General features: G+C 48.0%; 1 protein-coding gene across 1 annotated transcript in view; it reads right to left on the reverse strand.

The window, feature by feature from the left end:
- The window catches only part of LOC129817525 (lethal(3)malignant brain tumor-like protein 3), a gene marked incomplete in the record, with an annotated part of 53,261 nt that overhangs the window by 12,975 nt on the left and 19,897 nt on the right, over positions 1-20,389 (reverse strand). The window contains 3 exon segments of the mRNA XM_055872870.1: positions 8,879-8,970; positions 18,195-18,296; positions 18,645-18,800. Of these exon segments, the coding sequence (XP_055728845.1) occupies positions 8,879-8,970; positions 18,195-18,296; positions 18,645-18,800 (350 nt within the window).

Genomic DNA, 20,389 nt, shown 5'->3' on the forward strand with positions numbered 1-20,389 from the left:
AAAGCAAATTGTAATTAAATAAATAATCATAGCAGTCATCGGAGTCTGGGACCTGATAAACCGGACATCTACATCCAACAAGAGTCGAAGGACAGAGAGATACACTAGCTCGGACCTTCTCATCGTGGATCTGGTAGGACAAAAAAGCATGACAGTGGCTGGCCAATTCCCCCCATGGTATTGTAATGACCTGACTAGATCATAAAAGAACAACTGTCCAGACAGAGGATTGAGTTTACGAATGGACGGTTTATTAAGCCCACGCCAAATAAATGAAAGATAACCCACAAGCCAATCGTGACCTTCTCTTGTGAAGCCCAGACGTAAGAGAGAGAACAAAGGCAAAACCTGGTCTTAACTTCCAATGCTCAATCCCCCTGCCCAACCCCCCTCCACGCCACTCCGCCAACCGCCAGGATGCCCGGCATCAGAACATTCCAGGCATTCCCGTGATTGGCAGATAGCAGGTTGATTGACATGTCGGACCCCGCGAACACAACCACCTACTAGCCTAACACATAACACACAGCTGTCTGTGCGGGTCGCTACATAGCCCCCCCACCACAAAGTCCCTCGTCCCCGAGGGAACAAACAAAGTCTCTGAAGCGACCCGGAGGTCTCCTTTGCCTGCGTGGCCGTGATGGTCGCAGAGTGCCCCTCTGGGAACAAGGGGATGAAGGCAGGGATATGGGGGACAAGGAAGCGGGAACGGGTAATACAGTCTGTGGCTCTGGGGAACCACGCGGTGACACAGGGGGGGAGACAGGGGGAGTGGGCTGTCTGGAGCCTTGTCTGCGGCACCTGGGGGTGGGTGCCTGGAGAATGGCATTGCCAGAGAGGGGAATTGTGGGGGTTCCTGGGGTTTGGGGAGAAGAGGCCCCTCTGTATGGGGCTAACCTGTCCCATGTGCAGTGCCACCTTTCTCCCCCTGGGAGGAAGCTGCACCCGGTAAACAACCTCCCCTACCCTCTCCAGGACACTGCAGGGTACCACCCAGTGACTGTCCAACTTGGGGCATCTGCCTTTTTTCCTTAGCGGGCTGTAGACCCAGACCAGCTCCCCAGCCACAAAGTGCCTTCCCCGGGTGTGCACGTCATAGTTCCTCTTCTGCCTCACACCTGCATTCACCAGCTGCTCTCTGGCGAAGGTGTGGGCTGTCTCCAGGCGGTCCTGGAGTCTCCGGGCATACTCCGGCCCCGGGGGAACATGAGGGCTATCCAGGGGCCGACCAAACGCCATCTCCGCAGGTGTGCGGATCTCTCTCCCCAGCATGAGAAGGGCAGGCGTGCAGGAGGTGGAGTCTTGGACAGCGGAGCGGCATGCCATGAGGACCATAGGCAGGTGCTTGTCCCAGTAACGCTGGTGTTTGGAAGAGACGATGGCCAGCTGCTGTCCAAGCGTTTTGTTGAAGCGCTCCACAAGGCCATCACTTTGAGGATGGAGAGGAGTAGTGAGGGTCTTGTGCATACCCAGCCTCTCACACATGGTGGCGAACACACGGGACTCAAAGTTTCTGCCCTGGTCGCTGTGGATGGACTCTGCAGCTCCAAACCTGCTGAACATCCCCGCTGTCAGGGCGTCGATGGTTTCTGCCTCCTGGTCAGGCAGAGCATAGGCCTCGGGCCATTTTGTGAAATAGTGAGCACCCAGCCGTGAGCACCCAGCTGTTTCCACTGTCTGTGGTGGGGAACGGCCCAACTACATCCACTCCCACCCTCTCCATGGGAGCCCCCACTGGGAACTGTTGGAGCTGAGCATGAGAGCGGCCTGGGGGGCCCTTTCTCGCTGTGCAGTTGTCACAGCGGCGACAAAAGTCCTCCACATCCCTCTTGTGCTGCCCCCAGTAGAAGCCCTGACGGAGACGGCGCAGTGTTTTTGTGACCCCAAAGTGTCCAGTCCCCACCCCGCCATGAGTACTCTGGAGCACAGCCTCCCGCAATGCTTTTGGGACCACCACCTGCCACCTCTCCTCTCCCGTAGCTGACTCCTTCCATGCCCGCTGTAGCACGCCATCAGCCAGCCGCAGTCTCTCAAACTTTGACCACAACCCTTTGGTCGCGAGTGAGAGCGCTGTCACCTCTTCCCATGGTGGCCTCACCTGCGCCTCTACCCACTGTAGCACTGGCTGTAGGTCTGTGTCCCGTCCCTGCTGCTGCCGCCATTCAGCCACGTCGACAGTCTGCAGCTCACAGCAGACAGGCCCGCTCGCCCGGGAACACTGTGGCACAGACCCCCTCTGCACACAGCTCTCTCTCCCGTCCTTCTCTCCGTTCACAGTGGCTGCAGCCGTCTGCAGTACAGGGCCGACGGAACATGGCGTCGGCGTTGGAGTGGTGTGCCCCTGCCCTGTGCACCACCGTGAAGTCATACGGCTGAAGCTCCTCCAACCAGCGTGCCACCTGCCCCTCTGGCTCTCTGAAAGACATGAGCCACTGGAGAGCAGAGTGGTCAGTCCTTACAGTAAAGGGCAGACCACCCAGGTAGTACTTGAAGTGTTTGACGGAAGCCACAACAGCCAAGAGCTCCCGCCGGGTGACACAGTAGCGGCGCTCATGTTTGTCAAATGTTTTGCTGAAGTACGCCACCACTCTCTCCCCCTCTGGCCCCACCTGGGCCAGCACCCCACCCATGCCCACATTGCTCGCGTCTGTGTCCAGGATAAAGGGCAAGGTGAGGTCAAAGGGGGCGAGCACGGGGGCCTCGATCAGTGCACGTTTGAGGGTGTTGAACGCCTCCGCACACTCCACTGTCCAAGTGAAAGCCTTGTCCTTCGGCAGCAGGCGGTTCAGTGGAGCAGCAACACTTGAGAAGCCCCGTACAAACCTCCTGTAGTACGAGGCCAGGCCCAGGAAGCTCTTCAGCTGACGCTGGTCGGTGGGGGTGGGCCAGTCTCTGACAGCCCCTACCTTGTCCTCCATGGTGCTGATCCCCTCCTTCCCCACTCGGTGGCCCAAGAAGGACACCTCTCTCCTCATGAAGTGGCACTTCTCGGGGTGGAGCTTCAGACCTGCAGCAGCCACCCTCTCCAGCACACGCCATAGCGCCCCCAGGGCTGACTGGAAGGAGCTGCCATGGGCCAGGATGTCATCGAGGTATACCAGACACTGCTGTCGGGGGATGCCATCCAGCACCCTGTCCATCAAACGCTCAAAAGTAGCTGGAGCGTTGCACAGGCCAAAGCACAGGACCTTGAACTGCCAGTGTCCTCTGTTAGTGGAGAATGCAGTTTTGGCTCTGGCCTCTGGGGAGAGGGGCACCTGCCAGTAGCCACTGCGGAGGTCTAGTGAGGAGAACCAGGAGGACCCCCTAACCAGGTCCAGCGACTCATCGATACGTGGTATGGGGTATGAGTCCTTCCTGGTTACCTCATTCAGCCGCCTGTAGTCCGCACAGAACCTCAGCTTGCCCCCCTTCTTCGGAACCATGACGACTGGCGCCGCCCAGGGGCTGTCTGAGGGCTCAATGAAGTCTGCCCGCTGCATCTCCAACACAGCCTTGTCTGCCGCCTCCTGGCGTGCCAGCGGGATACGGCGGGGACGCATCTTGATGGGTCGAGCATCACCTGTGTCGATCTCATGCTGCACCAGATGAGTCTGACCCACCTCTTCCTCACTCAGCGCAAAGCTGTCTCTGAATTGAAACAGCAACTGCCACAACCGTTCCTGCTGCTCGGGGTCAAGACCAACACAGTTCCTCCCCATATCTCCCTCACTGCAGACAGTGTCCTCTCCTCTCCCATCTGTGGTAGCTGGGCTGGGGGGGCGTGGCCTGGGCTCACAGAGGGCTGTGTCATGGAGGTAGCTGGGGGAATGTAACACACCGCCGTAGGTGACAGGGGGGCTGGGGAAAAGTCACACACAGCTGTGGGGGAGGGGGGGCAGCCATGAGTCTCTGCTGCTTTAACTGTTGGAGTAAAGGGTTTGTTGGGTTGAGTGATTGTGACATTAGGGGGGGCCATGGTGACTTCCGGCCCTCCCTGGAAGCTCAGTGTGCCCCTATTTAGGTCTAACTGGCAGCCTGTGCTCCTAAGAAAGTCCAACCCCAGGATACAAGGGTCCTGCACAGCCGCCACCCACACAGGATGACGCACAGTCCTGCCCCCTACTGTCAGAGTCATTATTCCCTTCCCTTTCATGGGTGCCAGCTCACCTGTGACTGTGCGGAGCTGCACAGTTGTAGGCTCACACTGAGTCCAACCTGGCACAATATCCGGCCTCACCAGGGTTACTGTGGACCCAGTGTCCACCAGGGCGGAGCAGCGCACCCCCTCCACAGTGACAGGGACATGACAAAAGTCCCCAACACAGGTCCGGCCCACCACAAAAACAGGCTCCATCCGCTTGCTCTCGTCTGCTTCTGGGGGAAGTGGAGCCTTGCTTCCCCGTCTGTGCCGGTGGGCTCCTCCTGAAGATGATGGTGGTTGGGATAGAAAGCCAGGGGTCCGCACTACCCGGTCTATGCGGACCCCGAGCCGTTTCCCTGAGCTCTGGGGAACATGGGGCAATTTCGGCGCAGATGGGCTGGCTGGCCACAACCCCAGCAGACCCTGGGACCAGGGTGTGTGTTTCGTGCCGCCTGTAGCGACACAGCACGAATGAGTTCTGTCATTTCAGCCACCCATGCAGGCTTTTCCGGCTCCGGGCTGCTCTGCCCCCCAGCTCGCACAGAGGGTGTGTCTCCCTGAACCCCACCAAAGCCCCAGCCCACACCAGCTCCCTCTCCAAAGCCATCTCCAAGGCTATCTGCAATGACTCAGGATGAGCCAGCTGGGTCTGTATGCGCAGCTCCGTAGGAGAGAGCGCCTGTATGAACTGGTCCCGTGCTAGCTCGCTCTGCACGGAGGGGGGCATGTGAGCATATGCGCGCCGAGAGAGGCTCTCAATGTCATTAGCTAGCACCCGTAGAGGCTCTCCAGGCTGCCTGCGTCTATTACTCAGTTCGGAGCGCAGTAGCCCGGGCTGTACACACTGTCCATAGCGCCTCCTCAGTGCTCCCACTAAAGCACCATAATCATGTCTGTCCTCGGGGCTAATCAATATCAAACAGGCCAGAGCTTCATCCGTGAGGCATAAAGCCAACTGCAGTGCCCTTTCTTCATCCGACCACCCCCTAAAATGAGCTAACAGTTCAAACTGAGAATGAAAAGCTTCCCAATCCGCCATACCGGAATACTTCGGGGTCTTAACAGATACGGACGCAGCCGGGGACTGGGCGCCGCCATGTTTGTTTACATCCTGAGCCCCAGATTCCTCGTCCCGCCGCGTCAACATCACCACTTCGGCCCGCCCACCAGAATCCGCGCGAAACACAGTCGACGAAGCACTCATGCCCGCTTCAGCCGCCATCACTCTAACGTCCTCCCTCAAGCGGCCTCTGGGCTCCGACGCCCTAGCGATCTCCTCAGCCAGAACCCCCAACGTCCATGCACACGCACCTCCTTGGCCATAATAGTCCCCTACCTCCACCTTCACTTTTGGATTCCCTCGAAGCATTTTCACCCCCGTTCTCACCTACGGTAGCTAGCCACAGAAGTCAGCTAGCTAGCTGGCTAACTTTTATTACCATTTTTACTTCTGACACCAATGTAATGACCTGACTAAGACAGAGGATTTAGTTTACGAATGGACGGTTTATTAAACCAACTTTACACAGGCTACTGTTTGGCCGTAGCCCACGCCAAATCAATTAAAGATAACCCACAAGCCAATCGTGACCTTCTCTTGTGAAGTCCAGACGTAAGAGAGAGAACAAAGGCAAAACCTGGTCTTAACTTCCAATGCTCCATCCCCCTGCCCAACCCCCCTCCACGCCACTCCGCCAACCGCCAGGATGCCCGGCATCAGAACATTCCAGGCATTCCCGTGATTGGCAGATAGCAGGTTGATTGACATGTCGGACCCCGCGAACACAACCACCTACTAGCCTAACACATAACACACAGCTGTCTGTGCGGGTCGCTACAGTATTCAGGTGACAGGGCGACATGTTTTGTGGACTTAAACAGCATAAAACTGGGTGTATCACAAAGCATGATCAAATATAATTAGCCAGCTATAATACATTTTTAGAAACATTGAGAAATAGTTTGGTAAATTTTCAGGTAAAATTAACCAGTTATCTACCTTTGATAAGCAGCTAGCTAGCTATAGCTAGCATGCTAGCTAGCTATAGCTAGTTAGCTCCCATTTCAAATTCAAGTCTTTCTAAACTAATATCTGACTAACTCAGAAATATTAAATTGTTTCAGAATGAAACTAGCTAACGCGTCATGCTTTGTAACATGTTAGCTAGCTATCCCCAGTTAGATAATGTATTTTCACTTATTGCATCTGCATGCTTGTTGAGTTCTCCCAGGTGCACCCGTTAGTTCGTGAGCTGGCTGCTCGTTCTAAATAGTATAATCTAATCTGTTCAAAACAGTGGCAGCATTTGTCATTCGTTTTTTGTCATGCAAAAGTGAAATCTATTTATGCTGTTGTTCAAATGCACAGATCACTTATATATCTTTTCAAAGAAACTATCGGTAGTTCGAAAACTTGGCATCATATTTTTGTCCTGCTGCTTTGTTGACAACTCTAACGAACCCGCGCCCCTGGTATTCAGCCAATCAGCAGCCACCACTGGATCTTATATCATACCTCCATACAGAATCCTTCCAAAGCCTTGATATCCTTCGTCTGCGCTTATGGACTGCCCTCTTCAATTTAAACCACAGGTTTTCAATGAGTTTCAAGTCCAGAGACTGAGATGGCCAATGCAAAATGTTGATTTTCTGTCAAATTAACCATTTCTTTGTGTAATTTGACGTGTGCTTGGGGTTATTTTCTTGCTGGAAGATCCACTTGCAGCCAGGTTTCAGCCTCCTGGCAGAGGCAACTAGGTTTTTGTCTAGAATGTCTAGTACTGGGTAAAGTTGATGATGCCTTAACCATAACAAGGGCAATGGAATAAAAGTAGCCCCATAACATCCACCACCATTTAGTAGGTAGGGGTAGGTATGTGGTATACGTTTCTTTTCTGCTCATGCATTCTAATAGACTGCAAACCCACCACTGGAACACGTGGTTAAGGAGCTCTATTTTCATGTCATCTGAGCAAACCCACCACTGGAACATGTGGTTAAGGAGCTCTATTTTCATGTCATCTGAGCAAACCCACCACTGGAACATGTGGTTAAGGAGCTCTATTTTCATGTCATCTGAGCAAACCCACCACTGGAACATGTGGTTAAGGAGCTCTATTTTCATGTCATCTGAGCAAACCCACCACTGGAACATGTGGTTAAGGAGCTCTATTTTCATGTCATCTGAGCAAACCCACCACTGGAACACGTGGTTAAGGAGCTCTATTTTCATGTCATCTGAGCAAACCCACCACTGGAACATGTGGTTAAGGAGCTCTATTTTCATGTCATCTGAGCAAACCCACCACTGGAACATGTGGTTAAGGAGCTCTATTTTCATGTCATCTGACCAAAGCACCGGTTCCAATCCATGTGCCAATGCCGCTTACTAAACTCAAAGCTACATATGTTGGATGACATGAAATACAACTATTTGGCCACGCACACCAGGGGTGGGTTTGGCGTCGAAATGAGAATGCTGCCTAAATTTGTTGTGTAAAAAAACGATTTTGAAAAAAGTAGCGCCCCTTGTGTGCACTGCCGGTAATACCATATACCACGGTATGGTACAGGAACGGTATGAAGGTATGAAAATCTGAACCGCCCAACCTTAACGAAAATTAATTCTGTCTGTCTTTGTATTCAAATCATATTTGCTTCCAGCTTGCTAGCCTTTGATGAGTTCTGACTATAAACTTAAAATATTGTTAATTATCAGGTATTCTATTGAAATATTGAGAGCCATAGTCTGGTTTCTACACCAGAAGTTAATGGTTATCTGTAGGAGGAATGTATATGGTGGAGGCAATTAAGCTTGGAATGTATTGAGTAAAGGAAGGGCAATCACGTGTGCAGGCATTGATAAGGGTGGAGAGATGTGGCTTAGTGAGGAATGGGGGGCCGAAGTCAGGTCAGTTTATTGCCCGCATCACTTAACTTCCCGCCTAACAATAAAGATGTCCTGTTTAGAGAGAAGGAAGAGATTCCAACCAAATTGTGGTATATATTCTACCACTGGTGGAAATATGTCTTTGTCTGTTCAGCTGTTCAATCCTTTGGGTGAATAAACTTCGTTGGAGCTTTTATAGTGTCCGTCAGTTTCTTACTCTGTTATTTAGAATCTAACAGCTTCTATCCCTTCAGAAGAGTGAGAACACAAAGGACCAGAGCAGAGCCTTTGATGCTCTGACACAGGGACATCACACAAATAACCCTGAATCCAGAGACTGTACTGTAGAAGGAGTGAGTCATTCCTATTGCTTTAAGGTTTCGTATTGCTTAATGGTTATGTTCACACAATACTACAAGGACTGCTTTGGTATGCGGTGCAGTTTGGTTTAATGAGGAGAGGATGTGAATATTGGAATTTCGCTCAATAAATGAACTGAAACCAAAGGAGCTAGGACAAGAAACAAGATATATTATCTGTGCCAAAGACATGAACATTTACATAATTACACTGTGTAAAACTGTTTTGACAGCTTGTGCCTAGCTCTGGCACAACAGAGTAAGGGGAGAGAAATCCCAAGAGGTGTACACATTCAGCATAGTAAAAGACAGAGGAAGTGATGTAATTCTTGATTAATCTACATTACTGATTCATACTGTGAAGGAAGGCACGGGGTAAGATGAGTGGGAGGTAATAGATCAGACTATATTGGGGAAACACTGTGCAGTGATGCTCTTGATATCATTTTAATGATAAGAACATCTCCAGTGGGAAGAATATAATGTTATTTAGAGACAGTTCAGTACCTTTGGTTTCAATTATGCACGGCACCTCACTCTTCATCTCCTCGTCCTCCACCAGCTCCTCTACCTTCTTCTGCTTGCAAGGCCGCCCAACCCTGGAAGAGAGAGAAGGGGGTCAATAGAGACACAAAAACAGGGCAGTCTTGCAGGAACTGGGATCACACAATTTGGAAAAAAAAATTTCATGACATACTGAGTTATTACTTAATTTATTATCACAGTACATTCCAAGATGTTCTAATACCTTCACTACTCATGGGGTGAAAATGTAATGTTTATTGTAATCACTCCCAAATCCCAAAAATTGTTCAGTCATACTCAATCAACATGCTGCTCTGATGAGTCTTGATAATTCATAAATAACAGGGTAATGACTTGAGCTTCTCTCTAAATTAAACTTAGTGAACACCTTCGGTCCCCTCTCTTTTCCATGTCTTCAGAAATTGTTTTGTACATTGGACTGAAAGCAGGTTCCAACTCCTGAATAAAACAGAGATAAAACTTGGTGCCAGTCCCTGGACAACCAATTTCTCTAAGCAAATAACATTACTCAACATTTTAACAATCAACATTTTTAATTAACATTTTAAGAATAAAGTGATGTTTTTTGGTGAATTTCATGTTAGCCTATACAAATCAAGCTGCCCACATATGGCCAACAGCTCTGTGGCAATGCTTGTGGAGTAGAGATACTGTACATTTATAGTGAAATGGGATTGAGTGCATATTAGTGTAAATACCTGCTGGTAATGACATTAAAGTGTTTTTACAAGAGAAACACAGCATTATGTCATTTAATTATACATTACTTTAAACCTGACAAACAGTGCATGATGGATTTGGTAGTGTATGCTTGAGGAGTAATTTTTACTACTAGTCCTTAAATAACCATAATGAAAGGAGGGCAACTGGAGGGCAGGCATTAGTCAGATGAGTTTGACAAAGGTTGGGGAAGCTGATGTAGAGAGGCTTGGTAATTAGAGCAATCTTTAATTCTAATACCGTGACTCTGCGGCTCTCTGTGTGGCTCTCTGTGTGAAAATAGATAGATGCTGATCTTAGCCCATGAACATTAAACTCTCAAGTCCAGAAAAAAAGCACAAATAACCTCAATTGTGTATCGGTCACTTGAAGGAAGATGTGTACACTCATCGGACAGTTTATTAGGTACACCACACCCGTTCATGAAAATGGATCCCTCCTACAGACAGTGAGTCACATGGCCATGGCTTGCTATATAAAGCAGGAATCGAAGCATTCAGTTACTGTTCGAAATGAACGTTAGAATGGGCAAAATTAGTGACCTAAACAACTTTGATCATGGTATGATCGTCGTTGCCAGGCACGCCGGATCTAGTTTCTCAGAAAGGTTCGCCCTCCTGGGCTTTTCAAGCACAATAGTGTATAGGGCTGTCCCCGACAAAAAAAAGTTTAAAATCTTGGTCGACCAAGAGTTGTCTGTTCGATTGAGCAAAATTTTTAAATCCCGAACTTTGCAATTAATTGCAATTTATCTGATCACTCTTCATAACATTCTGGAGTATATGCAAATTGCCATCATACAAACTGAGGCAGCAGACTTTGTGAAAATTTATACTTGTGTCATTCTCAAAACATTTGGCCACGACTGTAGACACACCCTATGTGTTTGAATAAAATCAACTAAATGCACTGAACTTGTCTGATACTTTAAGAGCACTGTTTGATTAAATAATTAAGACACAAATGACTCAAGAGGGGGCCACGCTGTGTTAAAAAAAAAATTTAACAGCCATTTCATTTCTTATTTGTTTCTCTGACTGAAAAGTTATGTTACCAAAATCCCAAATTTGTTTAGAAAAAACATTCCCTATTTGCTCAACACTTGCTCTCTTTATGTGAAACACGTATGCATCGCATGCATGTGACCAATAGGGACTGACCTACTGAATAGCCTATCATAATAGCCTAGTGGTTAAGGCCAGTAACCGAAAGGTTGCTGGATTGAATCCCCGAGCTGACAAGGTAAAAATATGTCGTTCTGCCCCTGAACAAGGCAGTTAACCCACTGTTACCCGGTAGGCCGTCATTGTAAATAAGAATTTGGTCTTAACTGGCTTGCCTAATTAAATAAAAAAAATAATAATCTCATCAATAAATTGGTTATAACAAACTCTGAATGCCATAACACATGTGACAGAAAAATTGATGCAGAAGATGGGAAATAGGAACTTAAAATGAGTGAATGTTTACTGGTTGCCCAGGAGGGAAAGGGGAAGTCAGATGTATTTGACTTAGTTGTGGAAAATACTGTAGATCATGCAAGCACGCTGTGTGAGTATTATGTGTGCCAAACAGGTGCTGTTAGATTACAATATTATATATTTTTCTGACCATTTGGAACAGTGTAAACAACACTAAATTGTGTACCAGTGTCTGTTCTTGTCACGCCCTGGCCTTATTATTCTTTGTTTTCTTTATTATTTTAGTTAGGTCAGGGTGTGACATGGGGAATGTTTATGTTTTGTTGGTTTTGGGTGTTTATTTGGTAAAGGGGTTATGGGGTGTAGTATATGGTTTTGTGTTGAGTGTAGATGTCTAGCGTTGTCTATGTTGGTTAGTTATCTAGGAGAGTCTATGGTTACCTGAATGAGTTCCCAATTAGAGACAGCTGATTTCGGTTGTCTCTGATTGGGAGCCTTATTTAGGGTAGCCATAGGCTCTCATTGGTTGTGGGTAATTGTCTATGTAAAACGTTTGTAGCCTGTATGTATGTGCACAACGTTTGTAGCTTCACGGTCGTTTTGTTGTTTTGTTAGTGTGTATAGAGTTTTTGTGTCGTGTTCATCTTCGTGGTGTTAAATAAAAGAAGATGGCTTATTTTCCAACTGCTGCATTTTGGTCCGTCAATCCGCCACACGATCGTGACAGAATTACCCACCATAGGACCAAGCGGCATGGAAAGCGGCAACAGGACCTACCTACACAGGATTCATGGACATGGGAGGAGATACTGGATGGTAAGGGGCCGTGGGTTCAACCGGGAGAATATCACCTTCCTCGTGAAGAGCTGGAGGCAGCTAAAGCCGAGAGGAGGCGATATGAGGAGGCAGCACGGAGACAAGGCTGGAAACCCGTGAGTACAACCCAAAAATTTCTTGGGGGGGGCCTTAAAGGGAGTGTGGCGAAGTCAGGTAGGAAACCTGCGCCTACTCCCTGTACTTACCGTGGAGAGCGAGAGTACGGGCAGACACCGTGTTACGCAGTAGAGCGCACGGTGTCTCCTGTACGCGTGCATAGCCCGGTGCGGTACATTTCAGCTCCACGTATCGGCCGGGCTAGACTGAGCGTTGAGCCGTATGTCATGAAGCCGGCCCAACGCATCTGGTCACCAGTGCGTCTCCTCGGGCCGGCGTACATGGCACCAGCCTTACGCATGGTGTCCCCGGTTCGCCTACATAGGCCGGTGCGGGTTATTCCACCTCCCCGCACTGGTCAGGCGACGGGGAGCATAGAACCAGGTAAGGTTGGGCAGGCTCGGCGTTCAAGGGAGCCAGTAAGCCTACACGGTCCGGTATTTCCGGCGCCACCTCCCCGCCCCAACCCAGTACCACCAGTGCCTCCTCCACGCACTAGCTATATGGTGCGTGTCTCCAGCCCTTTACCACCAGTGTCTAAACCACGCACCAAGCCTCCTGTGTGTCCCCAGAGTCCTGTGCGTCCTGTTGCTGCTCCCCGCACTAGCCCTGAGATGCGTGTCCCCAGCCCGGTGCCACCAGTCCCGGCACCACGCACCAGGCCTACAGTGCGCCTCAGCCGGCAGGAGTCTGCCGTCTGCACAGCAATGACTGAACTGCCCGTCTCCCCAGCGCCATCTGAGCCATCCGTCTCCCCAGCGCCATCTGAGCCATTCGTCTCCCCAGCGCCATCTGAGCCATCCGTCTGCAATGAGCCTGCAAAGCCGCCCGTCTGCCATGAGCCTGCAAAGCCGCCCGTCTGCCAGGAGCCTACTGAGCCGTCCGCCAGACAGGAGCCGCTAGAGCCGCCAGCCAGACAGGAGCCGCTAGAGCCGTCCGTCAGACAGGATCTGCCAGAGCCGCCAACCAGACAGGATCTGCCAGAGCCGCCAACCAGACAGGAGCAGCCAGAGCCGCCAGCCAGCCATGAGCAGCCAGATCCGTCAGCCAGCCATGAGCAGCCAGATCCGTCAGCCAGCCATGAGCAGCCAGATCCGTCAGCTAGCCATGAGCAGCCAGATCCGTCAGCTAGCCATGAGCAGCCAGATCCGTCAGCTAGCCATGAGCAGCCAGATCCGTCAGCTAGCCATGAGCAGCCAGATCCGTCAGCTAGCCATGAGCAGCCAGATCCGTCAGCTAGCCATGAGCAGCCAGATCCGTCAGCTAGCCATGAGCAGCCAGATCCGTCAGCTAGCCATGAGCAGCCAGATCCGTCAGCTAGCCATGAGCAGCCAGATCCGTCAGCCAGCCATGAGCAGCCAGATCCGTCAGCCAGCCATGAGCAGCCAGATCCGTCAGCCAGCCATGAGCAGCCAGATCCGTCAGCCAGCCATGAGCTGCCAGATCCGTCAGCCAGCCATGAGCTGCCAGATCCGTCAGCCAGCCATGAGCTGCCAGATCCGTCAGCCAGCCATGAGCTGCCAGATCAGTTAGCCAGCCATGAGCAGCCAGATCCGTTAGCCAGCCATGAGCAGCCAGATCTGTCAGCCAGCCATGGGCCGTCCCTCAGTCCGGAGCTGCAGTCCCTCAGTCCGGAGCTGCAGTCCCTCAGTCCGGAGCTGCCATTCCTCAGTCCGGAGCTGCCCCTTACCCTGGAGCTGCCCCTTACCCTGGAGCTGCCCCTTACCCTGGTGCTGCCCCTTACCCTGGTGCTGCCCCTTACCCTGGTGCTGCCCCTTACCCTGGTGCTGCCCCTTACCCTGGTGCTGCCCCTTACCCTGACCCTGGTACTGCCCCTGACCCTGGTACTGCCCCTTACCCTGGTACTGGTCCTTAGTCCGGAGCTGTCCCTTAGTCCGGAACTCCCCCTTAATGCAATGGGGTTAATGTGGAGGGGGGTCGTTTGGAGGAGGCCTAGGAGGTGGTTAGGTACTGTGGTGACGTGGGGACTACGACCAGAGCCGGAGCCGCCACCGTGGAGGGGAGCCCACCCAGACCCTCCCCTAGACTGTGTATGGTGAGCCCGGAGTTCGCGCCTCAAGGGGGGGGTTATGTCACGCCCTGGCCTTATTATTCTTTGTTTTCTTTATTATTTTAGTTAGGTCAGGGTGTGACAAGGGGAATGTTTATGTTTTGTTGGTTTTGGGTGTTTATTTGGTAAAGGGGTTATGGGGTGTAGTATATGGTTTTGTGTTGAGTGTAGATGTCTAGCGTTGTCTATGTTGGTTAGTTATCTAGGAGAGTCTATGGTTACCTGAATGAGTTCCCAATTAGAGACAGCTGATTTCGGTTGTCTCTGATTGGGAGCCTTATTTAGGGTAGCCATAGGCTCTCATTGGTTGTGGGTAATTGTCTATGTAAAACGTTTGTAGCCTGTATGTATGTGCACAACGTTTGTAGCTTCACGGTCGTTTTGTTGTTTTGTTAGTGTGTATAGAGTTTTTGTGTCGTGTTCATCTTCGTGGTGTTAAATAAAAGAAGATGGCTTATTTTCCAACTGCTGCATTTTGGTCCGTCAATCCGCCACACGATCGTGACAGTTCTAACCAAAACATGTTTTGTATAAAGCAAAGACTAAAAACAGTTACATGCATTTGTGAATTGCGGTATATTTATTGTTTAGGCTAATTATTCAGCTCCCTTATTTTATGCTTGATTGCATATCAAAGCATGAATGACTCGTATGCTGTGTGATGACATGAACAAATGATTGATTGATACATTAGCTCAGCAGTTCCCAAACTAGGGGTTGAGACGCAATGTGGGGTCGCCTGATGTGAAAATGGGGTCGCGGAAGAAAAACATTTATAAACAAAAAATACTATATATTATAAAATCGTCTTTGTATCTCAAATTCATTGCAATATGGTTAACCTTAAATATCTAAATGAAAATTACTCCAATCTAAAAGATCAAATTCAACCAGAGAGCACCCTTAGATCATGGGAAAAGGCCGCACTTGACCGTTGCACTTGAATTATTCCCACGGTGAATGGCTATGCCTATTACACTATGAAACCACACACTATTGTAGAGACTTTGATATTATTGGCCGCAATTGATATGGTGAAAACAATGTGTGGGGTGACAGAGGCACACAAACACATCAATACCTTTGTCAGATTACATTGTTAAACGAAGAATTTATGCTATTGTGAGCAATCAAGAGGAGACTGACTAAATGACTCAAACTCCCCAGCTTATGCTCTCCAAATGGATGTTAGCTGTGAGGACCGAGATGCGCATGGATCGACTTTTGTTCACTATACATGTCGGGGGATGTTATTCACAAGGACATATTGTTCTGTCTCACGATTCCCGAGAATGAAACAGCACAGGGGATGTTCAGTGTGCTGCATGGCTATATTGATGAAAAACTGATTAATCATGTGACCGAATGCATTCACGGGTCACTACGGAGGAGTTTTGGTTCTTGACTCAAAGGGAATACCCTGCTGTCTCCCTCTGATCATCCAACTCAGAATTCCAACTCGGGAACTTATGCCTCTTTCTAGAGCCCCGTCCTTCTGACCTGAAGATCACTGACATCATGATTTGAGTTCCCAGTTGTCTTGAAAGCACCATAAAACTCACAGTACCCTTTGCCAGCTCTGTGTGAAACTGGATTCGGTGCTATCGTTTGCATTAAAACCAAATACCAATCCAGGTTGGATGTGACAGCAGAGATGAGGTGTTTACTGTTGACCACGCCCCCTAACTTTGAGGAGGTCAAGCTCACCCATCTCATTATTTTTTTATTAAAAAAAAAGTGTTTTATATCACCTTTATTTAACCAGGTAGGCAAGTTGAGAACAAGTTCTCATTTACTACTGCAACCTGGCCAAGATAAAGCAAAGCAGTTCGACACATATAACAACACAGAGTTACACATGGAGTAAAACAAACATACAGTCAATAATACAGTAGAAAAATAAGTCTATATACAATGTGAGCAAATGAGGTGAGATAAGGGAGGTAAAGGCAATAAATAGGCCATGGTGGCAAAGTAAATACAATATAGCAATTAAAACACTGGAATGGTAGATTTGACAGTAGATGAGTGTGCAAAGTAGAAATACTGGGGTGCAAAGGAGCAAAATAAATAAATATATACAGTAGGGGAAGAGGTAGTTGTTTGGGCTATTTATAGATAGGCTATGTACAGGTGCAGTGATCGGTGAGCTGCTCTGACAGCTGGTGCTTAAAGCTAGTGAGGGAGATAAGTGTTTCCAGTTTCAGAGATTTTTGTAGTTTGTTCCAGTCATTGGCAGCAGAGAACTGGAAGGAGAGGCGGCCAAAGGAAGAATTGGCTTTGGGGGTGATAAGTGAGATATACCTGCTGGAACACGTGCTACGTGAGGGTGCAGCTATGGTGACCAGCGAGCTGAGATAAGGCGGGACTTTACCTAGCAGAGACTTGTAGATGACCTGGAGCCAGTGGGTTTGGCGACGAGTATGAAGCGAGGGCCAGCCAACGAGAGGGTACAGGTCGCAGTGGTGGGTAGTATATGGGGCTTTGGTGACAAAACGGATGGCACTGTGATAGACTGCATCCAATTTGTTGAGTAGGGTGTTGGAGGCTATTTTGTAAATGACATCGCCAAAGTTGAGGATTGGTAAGAGGTCAGTTTTACGAGGGTATGTTTGGCAGCATGAGTGAAGGATTCTTTGTTGCGAAATAGGAAGCCGATTCTAGATTTAACTTTGGATTGGAGATGTTTTATGTGAGTATGGAAGGAGAGTTTACAGTCTAACCAGACACCTAGGTATTTGTAGTTGTCCACATATTCTAAATCAGAACCGTCCAGAGTAGTGATGCTGGACGGGCTGGCAGGTGCAGGCAGCGATTAGTGGTGGTGAGATAAGATACATTATGTCAGACTAATTTGCAATTGACTGTCATACCATCACATACTTTTAACGTGAGGCTGAGTTGAATAGACCATCAGAAATACTGTTATAATGTTGACTGGCATAGCCCCAAATAAAAAAGTTAATTATATATAAAAAAATTCACGTGGTTGGGGTTGCGAATATTTTCAGATATCAAAAGGGGTTGTGGGCCAAAAAAGTTAGGGAACCCCTGCAGTAGCCTATATATTGAAATATAGGCCTAAGAAGGTTCCGGTATTAAGAATAAACAGGAAGCGCTCTTTGGCCTACAGCTCAGTGCTGGTTATACAAGGCTGCGTGCATATTATGTGTGACAAACAGGTATTGTTAGATCACAATGTTTGGAACGGTGTAAACAACACTAAATAATTTAAAAGTAATACCAGTCTGTTCTAATGGGGAAAAAGCCTTAATTACAGCATAGCAAAGATTAAAAACAGCACATGTGTGAAATTGCTTTATCCTACAGTTTGTGGTTGAGTGAGGATCGGTGTTCTCAACACCAATATGCTGGTTAACTTTGCTTTTATGCACATATAGAAGCAACATACAGTACCAGTCAAAAGTTTGGACACACATTCCAGTTTATTTTTTAAAACTATTTTCTACATTGTAGAATAATAGTGAAGACATCAAAACTATGAAATAACACATATGGAATCATGTAGTAACCAGAAAAGTGAATGAGTAGGTGTGTCCAAACATTTGACTGGTACTGTACAGGGAAAGGCACCAATTGGCAAACTGAAGATTATGTTTCAGAACTGCGGACAGTGACCGCTATCCAACGCGTAAGAACGCACATTTGTTATAAAATATGATTCTATTTATTAGTGTTGCACCATTATTCTTACATAATATAACCATATAAAAAACAATTGGGGGGGGGGGGTATTTTTATTCTGCATTTTATTTCACTGCCTTTTTATCCCCAATTTTGTGATATCCAATTGCTATCCAATCACAATCTTGTCTCATCACTGCAACTCCCCAACAGGCTTGGGAGAAGTGAAGATCGAGTCATGTCTCGCAGATTTCACGCAAACATCAGAAATTCACAAGCTAGTAACAACCTGTTACGTGACTAGCAAATGTTACATGAATCACAGTCCTATCAAGAGTCCAACACTGGGCCAGCAGGAAAGCAGGCAGGCAGGCAGGCAGTAATAACACAGTACAGTCACACACCACTCCACCATCAGATTTAATGCCAGGTCTGGCAGCCATTCCGGAGAGCAGGGCTATTCACATGCATTGTAAGGGCCACTCACCTCCTCTTGGGCTCTGTGCCGGCGGGTTTCGCCATGCCGCTGCCAGCCATCTCACCCCTGCCAGGCTTTTCCAGGTGATTTGTGTTGGCGCTTAAGTGCTTGCTAAGAAGTTGTCAGAGAGAGGAATTGCTTTTAAGTTGTGCAGAAAGAACATCCATAATAAGAGAGCCATGGCTGGCGGGGAACTGTTTAGAATGTTGAGTCACTTCAGACAGAAATAGATGAGGGCTGTTCACACTTATTTGGGTGTTAAGCTGCTAAAATGCTTGAAGGAATCTGGAAATTCAGTTATATTTCAAAATACGAAGCTACACGATGATATTTTCAGCCAAATTCAGGAACTATATATTTCCCCCCCTACAACATTGTCTCAGTCTGTCTGGGAATGTCTGAGAATGTTGATTAGTTAAGAGCATTCTGAGCGTGTTCTGGTTACTAATTGGTCCTTACTCTGCATTGAGAGCTAGAGCTGGGTGGTTCTCTGGGTTGGGTTCTGCCCGTCGGGGTCGGCCCAGTCCTCCTGATCCTGGCATCTCACCACTCAGACGGTCTGGCAGCACTGAGTCCTTGTTGATGTTGATGTCAGAGTATGGGCATCCCACCGCACTGCAAATCAGAACACGGGCATTATTACAAATGACTGATTTAAGAAAAAGGACTTTGTGTAATAACAACTTCATAATAGGACTTCATTATAACTTAATAAGGTATTAATAACATATGTCACCGTCAGACAAGATATGATTTCACACATCAATGTTCTTGGGGACAGAATCAATAAAAGCAATAATAAATAATGAGAATAAGGAAGTTGTCTCACACAGAGCGTGTCACAGACTCTCTTTCCTGTCTAATCGGGCAAAAGTTGCCATAAAACATGTGAGTTTACACAGTTCCAAGTACTTCTCAATAGTCACTGCAGCAAACCAAAGAATTCTGAGTCGCTGGGGTTGACGCAATTAATTCCAGGGTGATGAATCTCAATTTGGAAGCATTACATTTGCTGCAGACAATAGTGCAGACTGTGACTACTTCATTACAATGCATTATCACCTCCCACCTGTGTAATGTACAACTTCTCATTAACTTTGGGGAAAACATACTTTAACTCCACTAAAAAGGAAATATATAAACAACATATTTGCATATACATGGGGGTATGGATGGTTGAGTAACTGCGACCACTGACTGACGAGAGAAGAGAAATTGAAGCGTTTTTCTCATTCTCCTCTAATCCCTCTCTCATTCCCCCCTGGCCACATTCACACATTTTTATTAAAATGAGGATCTTTCCCATTATTTCTGTCCATAGCTAGCTGTGGCGCAACCTGTTTAATATTCCAGGTTAGCCCACAAATACTGATAAAGCGCCCTTCATTCCATACATACATTTTAATAAACGACATTATGTACTCCGACTCCAAGGTTAATCAGCTTACATTACAGATACTGAACCATGGTACAGTGTCCCCATTAAAAAGTGACTCTACAGCAGTATCTATGACCTCAGGTAACTATATAATGTAGGACTTAAAAGTCAGAGTCATATTGCCTTTTCTGCAAATATTTTTCTGCTCACATTAGTAGATATACTACACCTAGAGGGGTATATGCTGTAAGAATGCCAGCTGATGCATCATTGTAGGTGTATGGAGAGTGGAGATGTGGTTTCTTCGGAGAAAAGGGAAAGAATGGTGATGAATACTGATGGGAGAGAGTGACACTCATGCGCTTACACGGCTGTGCTTCTAGCTCCACACAGCCAATTATACAGCCTCACCTCAGGGGCGTACAGGTACGTGTGGATCATGTACAATACCAATACTGTTGACATCCAGACCTAACACATCTGCTGTAGGCACATATTGGGTGTCTTTTGCATTACGGATGTCTATGCTACAATATCGGCTAATACATGTAACCGGTTGATCAATGAGCAAGAAGACCCAGTGTGACCATTCACCAGCCTGTAGTGATATGAAGCCTGTTTTTGTTATTTGTATTATAATTTTTAATTTATTTAACTTGGCAAATCAGTTAAAGAACAAATTATTATTTACAATAACGGCCTACCCCGGCTAAACCCTACCCCGGACGACGCTGGGCCAATTGTGCGCCGCCCTATGCAACTCCCAATCACGGCCGGATGTGATACAGCCCGGAATCGAACCAGGGTCTGTAGTGACGCCTCTAGC

This window comes from Salvelinus fontinalis, chromosome 20, assembly GCF_029448725.1.
Source record: "Salvelinus fontinalis isolate EN_2023a chromosome 20, ASM2944872v1, whole genome shotgun sequence".
Lineage (NCBI taxonomy): Eukaryota > Metazoa > Chordata > Actinopteri > Salmoniformes > Salmonidae > Salvelinus > Salvelinus fontinalis.